Source organism: Rhea americana, unplaced genomic scaffold, assembly GCF_003343005.1.
Source record: "Rhea americana isolate MKP2758 unplaced genomic scaffold, rheAme1 scaffold_206, whole genome shotgun sequence".
Lineage (NCBI taxonomy): Eukaryota > Metazoa > Chordata > Aves > Rheiformes > Rheidae > Rhea > Rhea americana.
Window position 1 is genome coordinate 320,122 of NW_028186217.1, and position 14,173 is coordinate 334,294.

The window sequence follows — 14,173 nt, forward strand, 5'->3', positions numbered from 1 at the left end:
TTGCCCAGAGAGGYTGTGGAGTCTCCTTCTCTGGAGATATTCAAGGCCTGCCTGGATGCAAGCCAGCCTAACACGCTCTAGGTGACCCTGCTGAGCACGGAAGTTGGACTAGATGATCTCCAACCTTACTGATCCTATGATTCTAAGTATAATGGTCTGTGTTGAGACAGAACTAAATGGAGTTTTACATGGGGAATGCATGCAAGATTGCAACGACAGCAACAACAACAACAACAAAAAAAAATCCAACAATAGTTATTAGCTGCTTTACATACGATTTGTCCTTTTTACACCAAAAGGTCCATGACACCTCTGACAAAATTCATGAGTTTTCTGGAAAAGCACAGTAAAAAAAAACTATAGCAATACATATGCACGTACAGCACTATGAAATTTTACTTTAATTGCAATACACTGATAATTGGACTGTAAAAGACCTGTATCTAAAAATTGAAATGCTCACATGTGCAGATGCATATATGCATAGTATCAGTCCAGGTTGCTGAGAAGGCAACCTAGGACAGAAAGAACCAAATGATTTGGTCTTCGCGGATAGAAGGTAACCACTCACCGCTATCACCATCACTGATCAAGAGTTGCCAGAAGATGCACGACAACTGAAATAGTTCATCCCCTTCTGGGGACAAGAAAACAGACTTGTCATGTAAAATACATGCATTATGAAAAAACAAAATGTGGTTCTCATGCTCTTGAGACTCAATCACACTAGGTATGGAGTGGCCAGGAGAAAAAGAAAAAAAAAAAAAGAGGAGAATCTAGTCTGAAAGGGGAAGAAAACTCATTATGGCCTGAGTAATTGGGCAGCAGTGAAGTATATTAGGTCAGAAACTAACCAAGTGAAGTTTGGAATAAAAGTTTTAAGGTCCAAATGGACAGTATTCGCCAATTTTTCTTGTACTTGAATTTAACTGCTCACTCCCTGGCATTTATTTCTGAATTCTAGATTACTTTTTCAGTACACAAATACTACTGTTCTTCTGTAGCACTAATCTAAAAAATAGTCATGTATTTTAAGAAATCAAGAGTGATAAAGAGAGGCTRTTGTGACCCCTGAAGTAAATTCTATTTAAGTGTTTCATGAGCATTGTTTTTCTGTTTTTTTCTTTTATATATCCATGGGAGATATCACTGGAGTTAGCTTCTGGGAAAAGTCATTTACTACATAAAATGCTTACTGCTCAACATAAAAGGAGTTTAAACTCTTAAATAACTATCAACAGATACACGAAATGGGCAAAGCAACACAGAATAGCCAAAACAGCTCCATATTTAAAGCATGAAACAGTAAGTCTTCTGTTGCAAGATATTTTTAAAATAACAACCAAAAGTCACACTGAAGCTTGAAAGTATTGCAGTACAAGTTCAATGTTCAAGCTAGTAGATGTGTAGTTTATGTGCCAGGAASTTCCTTTGCACTTAAAATTCAAAGCCTAATGTTTTAGAGTTTGGCTACAAAATTTCAACCGAATTTGCATATTTAGCTTTAACATGCAAGCTTACTTTATTTAAGGATTGCAAGCTTTGAGTTTAACAAAAGGCTAGCTGAAGCTCTCACTGCTCTCAGCTTACTTACAGGTATGATAGTCAAATATCAATATTTAATGAGACATCATGCAAGGAAAGTGGGTGTCAAATACACAACTTAACTAAACAAGTTCAGCTGAGACACAAACCTCTACTGCTACAGGCAAATAACTTCAAAACTAATCAATCTGAAGAAAATTATTATGTAAGGGTATTAATAAATAATTAGGTCTTCTGCTTGTCTAACCATTATTCTTTTTCTTTTTTTAAAAAAAGTTGCAATTTAACTGCCATTAACCCCCCCCCAAAAAAAAAAAAAAAAAAAAAAAATCTGTGTCAGTGAATTTAAGTGCAGCTATTTTAAAGTGCTGCACTAGCACTATCGGTCAACCTTTTAACAGTGGCCTACGCTAAAATAAACCTGGAATGGGAGAAAGAAAAACAAACATGACAGAACGTTTAAGAAGCTGAGATTATACTTAGTATTCTCTTTGAAAAGTAAAATAGCTTTCAATGACTATTTTGTACTCTGAGTTGTGATTGCTAAATTGATAATCTCAGCTTCTCAATTACATTTGAACTGATGCAAATGAACCCCCAAAATTCCAAATTCAAAGTTTTCACTCAATTTGTGGATGTTCTTGAAGAGATTAGGCATACAAACAAAATAACTAAGAGCGTGCCAGCCTACAATAAACAGATTACAGAAATAAAAGCATCCATTCTATTCTTAACAGTCAAAAACCTTTACAGACTCATATTTAGGTCAAAGATATCTGTATAAAGATACTGGAATAAAAGGTGAAGGAAAAATAATGGAAACTAAGTCTCAAAACAGTAATATAAACAAGTGCAAGTCTGATCTACAGGAGAACAGAACAATATCCAAGAAAGATTTATGGATATGGAACTTCCCCCCTTCTCTCCCCAATTAAAAAAATCTGAACATAGAGATAGTTACTGTATTTATCATTTATACCCATAAACATTCTAATGCCTTTTATTTTATCCTCCAGAAATCAAACACTTATCAGTTCCCTACCTTTACAGCACTAAGGTATTATTTTCTAAATTTTATCTTTCTGTTGACATAATAATTTATCCCTTGTTGTCTAAGCACCATATGAAAGTCAAAGAACCCTTTAAACAGGAAAACACAAAAATCCCAACTACTTACCACATTAATTTCTATAGAAATCAATAGTTTTCATGCATGCTGTGTATTACATTTTATGTTAAACTTCTGATGGGATTTAGTGCAAGAAGAACATTGCAAGCTAAGCACAATACTTCTATTATTCATGTTCCTTCAGGCCTGATATTGGGTCAACAGAAAAACAATGCTCATGTTACTAAAAATCTAACTGAAATAACTGAGCACATTCTGTAGAAATTTAACATACAGGATTTTCTTTCCTTTTTCCATTACAAGTATTTTATATTCAGTGTCTTTTATTTAGTAAAAAATGCAGATTCCCAGATATAGGCACTTTCTGCCATTAAGATATTAAAACATATAAACAAAAGTGTGTATTTCTAAATTGCTGGCAACATAGAAAACCAATAGGAAATACTGATATAAGTCTGTATCTCTGTAGCTATGTAGAACTTCTTMTAAAGTAATCATAATTAAGAAGGAATTTTGGCTTGTATTCTGAAGCTTATTAAATACATTCCTGATGCTATTCCTTCATGACAGCCATAGACAAGACTAATGTACCCRGGTAACTCTGTAGAACTAGAGTTAAAACAACAGGCTTCTGACRCCAATACCTTAAACTGTGACACTAAGATATGAAACTTTTGTGTTACACTTTAAAAAGGAGAACCCACTCCAAAAGAGGTCACAGTAGAGAATCTTCTCATGGTGAAAATGTCACCTGGTTATAGAGGTCAATTTAGCTTTGAAAAATCTCAAGGAAAGAAACTTCATAGTTTATTGCCGTTTGTGTTTTGCAAAGAATGAAGAAGACAGAGGAGAAAAACTCCCAACAGAGTTAAAGAAGAAACCCAGGGAACAGACAGACAGGCAGACACGACACTGTCTATGCAGAAGTCATAAGGTTTAGTGAGAGTTATACTAAGGGACACTCAACTAACAAGACTAGGTTTGTCAGTTTTTACTAAAACAGACACCTTCTAAGGACGTTTAAAGATCTTGAAGATTCTTGGAGAGTTTAAAGAAATGAATTATTTGTTTGTTGATAAAAAAATCTTCTAAAGAAGAAACAATATTAAATTTTAACCTTGTGTCTGAGATTGAATGAAACTTAAGAAACAACAGGAAATTCAGAATAATTACTATATTTTTTCAGCTAGGTGTACATGAGAAAGTATAAAACCACAGATTGCTTTCCTAGGCACAAAAATAAATGTCCCTTTTGCTCCTTCCCACTTAGTTCCAAATATTCACAAAATATTTTCCTGTTACCTTTAACTGTAATGTGAAAAGTGCAGAATGTGGGTTGTGTCTGTTCCCCCCGGCCCTAAGTCCTATACTTTACCATGTATGTACCATTATTTTAATGGAAAGAGGGGCAACAAAATAAAATAAAAGTCAACTTACAGATACTTGTTTCCCCACAATGTAAATGATTGAATAGGTGTACAGGCAGTTTCATACTGCAGAAAAACAGAAAAAAATTGGATGTAGAAAAAGTAGGATGTCCTGGTTAAAAATTAAACTTTTTAAAAAGTTTAAACAATTAAACTTTAYTCCTTTAGTGTATCGGTTTACATAAATGTGATGTCAGCTACCTTTTTCTCAAACACCTGTCAGAAATAATTTTTTAAGTTTTGCTATGAAAGGATGTTCTAAACATAAACAACTTTGTCAACACTGCTTGCTTTTTAGAAATGCCTGCACGTGTGCACACACATATGTATGTAAGTACATGCATGTACCCAAATTTGCTTCATTTAGCTTTTACCTGATCCTGTAACAGTCAATTATCGATGTCTCCCATCCACATCTAAACAAACTCATTTTAATAAAACCATTATATGAGAAAGAACTATTACTGAAAGGATTGCAAGATCCAAATCTTATATATTGCTAGTGTGATCCTACTGGAGTAGCGTAAGCTGCCATTTTTCCATCCAAAAGCGACATCCTATGCGATAATCTTCCATCTGATTAAGGCAGAATCTGATGTTTGTATAAAGATCCTTTTACAGTCTATAACACAGCACGTAAAGGCAGTCTCTTTCCCAAAAACATCAGCTCTAACTTTTCCAATCTCCTGTTTCAGGATATCCCTAAATTCAGAAAGTTTTAGAAAATGCATTTAATGTAAATACAAGTATAATTAACAGCTAGATTTCAAAAAACTATGTTTGTCTTCAGCTCTTAAACTCTTATTTCATGGCAAAACAGCAAATCTTAGCATCAGAATCCATACAAGCTATTTTCTGCACTGATAATTTGTTGTTGTTTAACCCTTTCACAGACTTTTCAATATTAACTATGTTTCCAGTTCAAGCATAATCCCTCATTCCTATTTGTACAGGTTCTGCAAGGCTAACAAACGTAAAACCAGCAGGATACAGCCAATACATAAACAAGAAGTTCTGTTCAGTGAAACAGGAATCATTCCACTTAGCCTTTGAATTACAGAGACTTCCAGAAGTTTTTATTATTTACACAAGTAAACCCATGGGACAACAGGGGTTACTTCAGTTTAAGATTAAATTGTTGCATTTAGCCTAATCCTCTACCACTTTGACTTCAGCTTGAGTGAGTCAAGACAGTCCTTCAGGAGACACTGCTCCTCAGCTGCAATTCAATACCTCAATGTCTATTCTCTACCTACTGGGATTCAAAGTATGATAGATACGATTCTGTGACGATCCACCTCCATACCTTAGCAAAGTCTGTGATCACATTCATTCAGCCAATGGTGAACTAGCTGCAGCAGCTTRAGACATTACTACCTTTCAGCTGTTCCCTATTATTCCTAAACCGGATATACTGAAAAAGATCATAGATATTTTCCYAATCAGGTAGTTCAGCTCTACTGAACTGTTCTCTCCTGTCTACCTCCTACTAGAGCCTCAAACTCTGAAATACGTGAAAACTTGCTCAAAACTTCATCGACAGATAAATCAAACCAATGCCCTGCGAAGCTGAGACAAACATTTAGATTTACTATTGTACTACCCTCTAAGGATCAGATTATACAGTGGATAGAAGGATGGATGTTTCCATATAAAGTGTCTCTCTCTAGTCAACTTCCACCGCTTCAACTTCCAGCATTCTTTTTCACTCTCTTCATAGTTCTTAAATTATTAAATTGTAGAAGTTGTTATCAAGAATCTGAAGGGCCATGAGATGAAACAAGTCTACAATTGAAAAAATTTCCTCATTGTTCAGAGTTTAATGTGCAGGGAGAGAAATAAGCAAAAGATAGGCTCTACAAGTTCATCAATGTTCTTTACCTTGTTTCATATCTTCTCTAAAGATGGTAACTGTCTTACATTTGAAAGAATTGGAAAGTCTTTTGTAAAACAAAACAGACAAAACTAAGAAACTAAACAGAACTTCAYGGGAAGCACTAGATGTAACGCAAAGCAGAATATACACATTCCTTTTCAAACTTACCAAAATATCTTCAAATATAAAATAAGCCAAAGTCTTTTGAATACAGTATAAATTAATTACTTCCTTTAAAACATTGGTGGCTCCTGCACTCCACTCCTCCTTACTTTAGTATTCACCAACCAGGAATCATTCAATTTTTCCCCAACACTTTGTTCCATAACTTTCAAATCATACATAAACCTCTAGTACTTTGCTAAAACAAAAAATACTATAGTTTTCAGAAATATAGCAGCATTGTATTTCTATCAACAGGAAAAAACTCTTCCTTTTGCATACATTAATCCAGACAGATGTGATGGGATCATAAAAGAAAATTCCCTGGTCAAAACTCTATTCCAAACAACCTTATTTTCCTTTTGAGCTTAAACCAATTTCCATTTGGCATTTTAAAGAAAAATGTACCAATGAAAGCCTCACCACARGAATCTTTAAGCCACTATGTTTAAACAACTCCAGCTGGTAACTTCAAGTCAACTGCACACAGGAAGTTAGCAGAATGCCTTTCGTCCTGCTCTAGGATCACTTCTGTGCRTCTTTGACCTAGTGTCAACGCTTTTTCTTTTCAGAACAGCTTTCATTCTTCAGTTACTTTGAAAGAAACTGTGCTGGTTGAGTGTAAACGTCAGAAGATTGCAAGAATATTCTGCCAGATGAACATAGAACTGCTTTTTGCAAAACACAACTTTAAAAAATCCTCCCTGTAAGACCTGAAACTGTACTGACTGAGTTAAAATGTTACATAGCAAGATATGCATTTGATTTGCTTGTTGAGGGAATTCTTTATTCAGAGCAAAATAAATTTGCGTTGCCAGAGAACACAGTGCACTATCTAGACAATTTAGGATCTAATTCATGAGACAATTCTCAAAAGTTAATCTACATTAATGATTTAAAGGACTACACTGTAAAGAAAAAGGCCACAATCACTCAGGTCCATTAGCTTTCTAGTCATGGCAGCAAAAGTTTCAGCATAGTCTGCACAGAGCAGCCTGGTTTAATACTCAAACATGAACATTTCTACCTCTGTGACTATTACTCTTTCTCAAAGAGAGATGGGTCCTTACTTGATGATCCTTTTCTGGCCCTGAAAGTGGGAATTCTAGTTCTCAGTTAACTTTTTTCCTGAAAGACAACACAGATAAGTAGTGATCTACTAAGCTGATGCTTAATAGTAAAAAAAAGCTTTATTTTCTGTTAGGTAAAGCTAATTAATAATTAATTTTATCTTCAAAAATCTTTATAGCTAAAGGAAAAAAAATAGAACTTGACAGAAGTTGTTATCTAGTTTAAAACTTTACAGTAAATTTCTTTTCAATAAACTTGTTTCTAATTGTGCAAATAACCAAATTGTGTATCTCATAGTACATAAAAACATTTTTTCTATAATATAGTTGAATAAATAGTTGAAAATGTATTTCTTTAGTTCAGAGTTCTGACTCTCTAGCCTTGGACCATGGCCTTGGACTCCCAGAACAATACAGACAGCTTGCTCTGAGTATCTCTGTTTTAAGAGCAAAAAGCAAGCTGGTTCCGTCTGTCCTTCCTAGGAGCAATTCAGGAATGAGTCCACTGGATACACACTTCCAGGAACTCTTCGACCTCCTACTCATTCCATGCATGAATGCTTTGCATTTTAACAGTCCTGTCAAAACAAAGAGGAGGGCCTGTGGCATACAGACTTCCCTGCAGCTAGAATTTGCAATGAGTCACCCTCTGCCCTAAATATTGGGTATCACTGCTGCAATACAATAAATTTAACTGCTGAATTTAAAATGCATAATTAATCATCTACATTACAAAATACTTTATCAATATTCATACCTGATTCTTTCTTGTTCCCTTTTCCACCCTCTCGGCTCTTTTTTAAAACTGCCTTTAACATTTTAAATGCTGCTCCTAAAGGATAACAGAGAAAAACAGAATTAAATACATTAATAATGACATTCACACAAAACCAAACAAAATACTGAAGGAATGATATAAATGAAATATTGAAGTAATCAGTAGAAACATTTTGGTGGTTATATTTATCTTCCACAAACAATGCAGTTAAGCAAAATCCTGAAGCACAAGCAATGCTTTAATACTGGAACTAAGTAATTAGAGTTCATGGTCTTCTTATAAAGAAAAATAATAGAGCATTCCCAACATTCCACATATAATTAGGTTATAAAGCTAAACCTGTGCAAGTTACTGTAAGACATTCTCGTAAAAGTAAAATAAAGGTCTGCATCTTGACCTCAGTTCATCAGCATAGCAGGTAATGGGTAACAGAGCCAGAAACCTAGAAACGCAGTATTAGCTAGCGATTCCCTGGGCCACAAAACAGATGGTTGATAAAGGGACTTAGTATTACCTTTGGTTATGCATAGCTCAGGAGATCCATGTACAGAGCAATTAAAAAAATTTTTTTAAGCTTATATGTGGTGCACAGTTGGCAGACAAAGAAAAAGCCGTACATTCCCTAAACCATCACAGACATTACTATCATGTATGTATGTGCCCCTATATTTGTGCTTGAAAGCATGTGCATTTATTTCTCCTGCTCCGTATTCAAAGTCTCAAATTTAACAATCAACCTCAAGTGAGCAGCAGTTGCAAATTTAGGATTATCACTGATTATAGGAAAAATATCTGGGACATAAAATTAGAACACAGTTTAAATGTTTCAGATAACTATCTTCTACAGAAAAGCAAGGAAAACAGAATATAAGGAATTAAAGAAGAGCAGTTCTTAATAACAACTTCCTCAAAAAGCTTTCTGAAGCATCTATAAATTTTAACTTCATTTTAGTTTCCACGTTTAAGAAAAACAAAGTACAAAATATACAAGAAAAAAATGTAATCATAGTGTACATTGTCTAATGCAATGGACTGCTATTAAAGCTGTTATCAAATCAATAAAAAAGCAACAATTTTCCATCAAAAAAAAATAAGTAAAATCAGTAAAATAAGGTTCTTAAGCTTCTATGAATACCTTGAAGTATGTTAAACAAATACTAATAAGAAAACTGGAAGATTTCCAGACTCTGTATTTATATTCAACGCTCAAATCCCTGGGGTCAGTTCCAAAAGTGTACAGCTGTGCACACAAATGGTTATTTTTCATTTAGTAGGACAACATCTGAAGCAAGCCGCAGCGATGAGTTACGCTCCTTAGTGTTAGAGGCCAGCGTGTATGCTGCCTGCATGCTCCCATCTTGCATGCTCCCTCCCTCCTGCTACGCAAAGTTAGATAACTAACTTTTAACGCTAAGGATCCAAAACCAAGGAAAAAAGAAAATGCTCTGGTTATCTATGTCTGTACAAAATACGGGAACAAAAGACATTCTGCAGAATCTTCAGCTCTTTCTTAAAGAACGTAAACTACGCAGTCCCCTCCAGCTCCAGCAGGAAAGTGTGTGTGTATGGGGGGGGGGGGGGTTTACACAAGAACATCCCCCAAACTGGACTATCTAAACAAAAAGCAAAGAAACTAAAAGGAAATAAATAATGATTACCTATGGAATACAACCCAGAAAGAACTTTCTGAAAACAAGGCATCATTATACTACACTAAGATTTTGAAGGTCAACTGGAGAGAGTTAAGTACTATTTTTTAAACATACACTCTACGTGTATATGGTAATAGCGATTTGGTAYCGATCATCTTCTATAGGAAAAGACTATGTGTCAGCTGTCAGCATATCTGTCCACCAATGTTGAGAAGGCTGCACTGAAAGAACACAGTTAATGACACTCCTCCAAACAAAGCAGTATTTTATGAAAATAAGAAAGTATCCCCTAAGATTTAACCACAAGATCCTGGGGAGAAGACATCATCTTCCGTCTTTGCTTGAGTAAATTTGGATGAACTAGATACAGTCCAGAGCATCAGAGAATTTTCAGAGAGATTAACAAAAAACATGGGCAATTAGAAAACTAAGTTTAAAGTGGAAGACTTGAACAGAGATTCACCTATAACCCTGGTTACTCCTTTGAAATGCCATACACTTCAGGCTCACCAATAGGTACGGGAGGGGGCAGCCAAATACTGTGTATTCACCCTCTACTCAACACCACTTACCACAGAAAAAGGTAAAAAGCATCATAAATATATTCCACAATCAGCTTCCCTTTCCCARTATTTATTGCAACAAGTTTTGCAGAGGAAAAGAGGGGGAGCACTTCTCCCTTACATAAAAGTCTTCACAACAAGCCGCAAGGAGAACSTACTACTACAACACATGCTTTCAAGTCCATTATTACAAAAAGGAAGAATGAATTTTCTTAGAGACTCAGAACAGAGATGTGATCATTTGGAAACTGCTATCTGATCATATGAGAAAATAAACTACTTACTCTGCTGTACAAACAGCAGCACTGCCTTTAAAACAAAGCAATCTCTCTACTCTAGTTGGCACTAGTAAGGCATCTAGGAGTACTCTGTCCTGTTGTGGGCACTAGAGCTCAGATCTGGACCAAGGACAGCGCGCTGAGAAGAGAAACATGGAGATAAGAGGTCTAAAAGCTATAACCTGTGAGAGTGAAAAGTTTGTTTTAAATAAGACTGACTTAATTACATTGGCCTGTTACAGAGAAGGGAGCGATTTATCTATCAACTCTGCACAGACAAAGTAATATGGGCCTACCTTGCAGTAAAGAAAATTTAGTTTAGACAGTAAGAAAAAACTTCTAGCTCTAAGTACAGCAAACTGCTGGAAGATAGCCAGACCATAAGAAAAACAGAGGAATATTTATCTCTGAAATGAATGAAACAGACATTTGCGAGAATAAACTTAGCACTGGTGCTCAAGCACGCAGTGTTGTGCAGAGGACAGAAGATTCAGACTACCTAACACATTCTGTTTGCATGATACAGTAGGGGTGAAACAAAAACACAACAAAACAACAAGACAAGCCACAAGCCTCACAAGCTGCTGTTTCAGGCACTAAAAAAAGTTTGTGAACTTTGAAGGTCATCTTTTCTCCAACGCTATTAAAAAGCGGTTTCACAACAGAAATTGCTTAGATGGACCATCTGACCCTTGAAGTTGGGGGATGCACTAAATGTCCTTTCAAAAAACCATTTTCCATCTATTTTCTGTGGTATCAAACACAAATCAAGAGTCACTAAAGAAAACAGAGACTGCAAGAAGGTTCAAATGAAAACCATAACTACTTATCAAATAACCAGTCAGCAAACCGTAGATAAGAAAGAAAGAAAGATAGTAAAGGACATTTAAAATKGGCATTTATGATGCCAAAAGTTTAACCTTAGGAAGTTTAGGAAGTGACAAGTTTAAAGGCCAGACTGTGCAATGTAAATCTGTTCTTCTTATGTACGTAAGTTGTACTAAATCTTGAATTATGTAGTTACATCCTGCCCGTTCAGATGGTGCAAAGGAYGTCCACAAACAGTTATTTTTTCCTTTAGTCCATAACGCACTGATTGGGACCCAGGAAAGCCATATTCTAATCTGAGTTCTAACACAAACTGTCTGTAGTTCTTCACCAGATCATTATTATACACAGAAGCAAGAAATTGCTTGAACACCTTRTATTTGTTTTCTTAAAATCTTAAGGAATATTTACTAAACCTGCAAAACCAACCATTAAGAACAGCTTCCTCTTTCCATATATCACATAGGCTGCAACATAAAAACAAGTATATTCATTGTGCACTGYGCGGCTGCACAAAATAATGGATTAAAAGTGTAGTATGTTATTTGCTTAGAGGAGCAGGATTCTTTGATGTTTTCTGAATTACGTAACCATGCAAAGTACACTACAGTTACGGGCCAGCTGTGACTTATATTTCATATTTATCAGCAAACTATTTTAAGTCTTCATTGTTGATATTTCTCTAGCAGTGAACTCCCACCCTATTGTTCTTTTCTCCCTGMTTCTGATCACCATTTCAGAAAGGTTCTAATTTTAGTACAAAACTCTAAAAAACTACGTCTGAGAACAAATGTTCGACTCATCTCAATCTTCTCCAGCCACGTGACTTCACATAGTGGTTCACTTACGAGTTCAAAACGACCACAGACGTAGTGGTCCCATGCGTCTAAAAGGGCGCGTCTTTGGAAACCACGATGGCTATTTGACCATTACCCAATTCCTACTCATGAGGTCTTCTAACACATTTTGCTGATAGCGCTTACCAATTTGTTATAGAATTTTGTGCGGAACCTTTCATTTCTAAGAACAGTTATATCTAGTGTTTTAATCAAACAGTGACAATTATTTTTAAAATCATGAGAACATACGTTTCATAACATTAACAGCCCTTAATAAAACTAGATTGCATGTCCTAAGTTTGTAACTTTATGACAAATTTAGGAATAGCAGCTTCAACGGAGTTGTGTATCATGATTACAAACTTCTACTGCAACATTATTGAGGATGTTTTGTTGAACTAAGAACCACACTTGTGGTTAGTAACTGTCTCACCATCTAATTACATCCTGTGGAAATTTCAAAATGAGATCTTTTCCCACTTTGTTAACTCAATCACTCCAAGAGATATGCTGTTCTTCAGACTGCTTCTCAATTATCAACAATTTCTTACTTCATGAATCAGGAGTAAGTGGCAGAAATAAATCAGAATAAGTAACAGAAATTTATTTTTTAGTTAATTTGGATGGTATTTCTCATCTCCAAAGTCCAAAACGATGTGCTTGCCTTAGAAAAGGCTAATAAGAGCTCCACAGATGAAAAGTTTATTTGCTAGAAAACTTACCATGCATACAACAGCTGTTTTTTAGTACTGATTTGTCAACTGGCAATTAACTAGCACAAAAACAAAAACAAACCAAACCTACACAAACACAAACCGCATCAGCACCCATGTGCCTCTGTCCTCAGATTTCATACCCATCTAGTCTACTCAGTATAAAGTCCCCACCATGATAAATCAGCAATACTTCATTTATCAGTTTTCCTGTATCATGGTCATTCAAATATCCTTTTATGACTAATAAAAATGCATTTTACAGAGGCTTTTGTTATTGCCAAAAGGTCATATTGCTGTATAACTGAAAATCTCTTACATACTATAGAGACCACATTACTATTAATTTTGTTTACTTCACGATTCATCAAATTAACACACATTCTTCACATCAGCAATAATGAAATTTTTCCCATTCTACAAATGTTCCAGAAACTTAATATATATTAATTTCACCTTAATATTACCGTCTGAAGTTCTTTAGAACCAATTTCTATTTGTAATTGGACAGCCCCTTAAAACTAAAGTCTTCTTACCTCATTATAGTAGGTTACTATTGAGGCAACTATATTAGTGGGCATTGCTGTAATTTTAACTTTAGTAATAGGCTTTCGTAGGTTCAGTTAAAGCATTCAGTGGAGACAGCAGTGTTCGACTGTCTAATTCAAGGCTGAAACATAACATACATACATACAAGAGTAAGYAGTCTAATCAGAGCCACAGATACATTCTTTATTCATTGGTATTTCCTAACTTCTCTTTTGCTTTTAAATTTTAATATAGCCTCTAACATTATTCAGGGTTACATATTGTTGGTGTGCGATATAAGTTTTACTTACAAGCTTTTAAAAATCTTATAAATTTTGCACAACAACAATCACTTTATCAAAATTCAGGTGATATTTTTATATGACTGAGGAAGAAATAGTCTTCTTGAAATCTTGCTGAAGTTCACAGAGCAAGTCTAATCTAGATCTGCTGGATGCATTTTTTCAAAAGCCAAACAACTCAGTGCTATATGCAACCAGCACTTATGTCCATCTACAATTCCACCCAAAAATACAAGAGGATAATTAGGAATTCGGTTTCACAGAGTTGATCCTCAGAAAAATATCTACTGCAAATGAAGACAATGAGAAGGGATCCCTCTTAAGAAAAATAAAACAGTAACAATAATGAAACATTTACAGGATCGGGCACTCATGCAATGTTAAAACAAACTCTGAGCAGCAGCTTGAAAGGAGGAAAAAAATGTGAGGTTAAAAACAGTTCACTGGAAAAATTAATGAGAATTCGGTGGACAAATTACAAAA

The 14,173-nt window shown here is 35.1% G+C and overlaps 1 protein-coding gene across 4 annotated transcripts in view; it reads right to left on the minus strand.

Moving 5' to 3' along the window:
* The window catches only part of TANC1 (tetratricopeptide repeat, ankyrin repeat and coiled-coil containing 1), a 106,046-nt gene that overhangs the window by 65,977 nt on the left and 25,896 nt on the right, over positions 1 to 14,173 (minus strand). For 3 of the 4 annotated variants that reach the window (XM_085304310.1, XM_085304314.1, XM_085304309.1), the window contains exon 2: positions 7,967 to 8,041. In XM_085304310.1, the coding sequence (XP_085160436.1) occupies positions 7,967 to 8,041 (75 nt within the window). Of the gene's footprint in view, positions 1 to 7,966; positions 8,042 to 14,173 lie in introns of those variants that run through there. The other variant, XM_085304312.1, reaches the window with a different exon arrangement.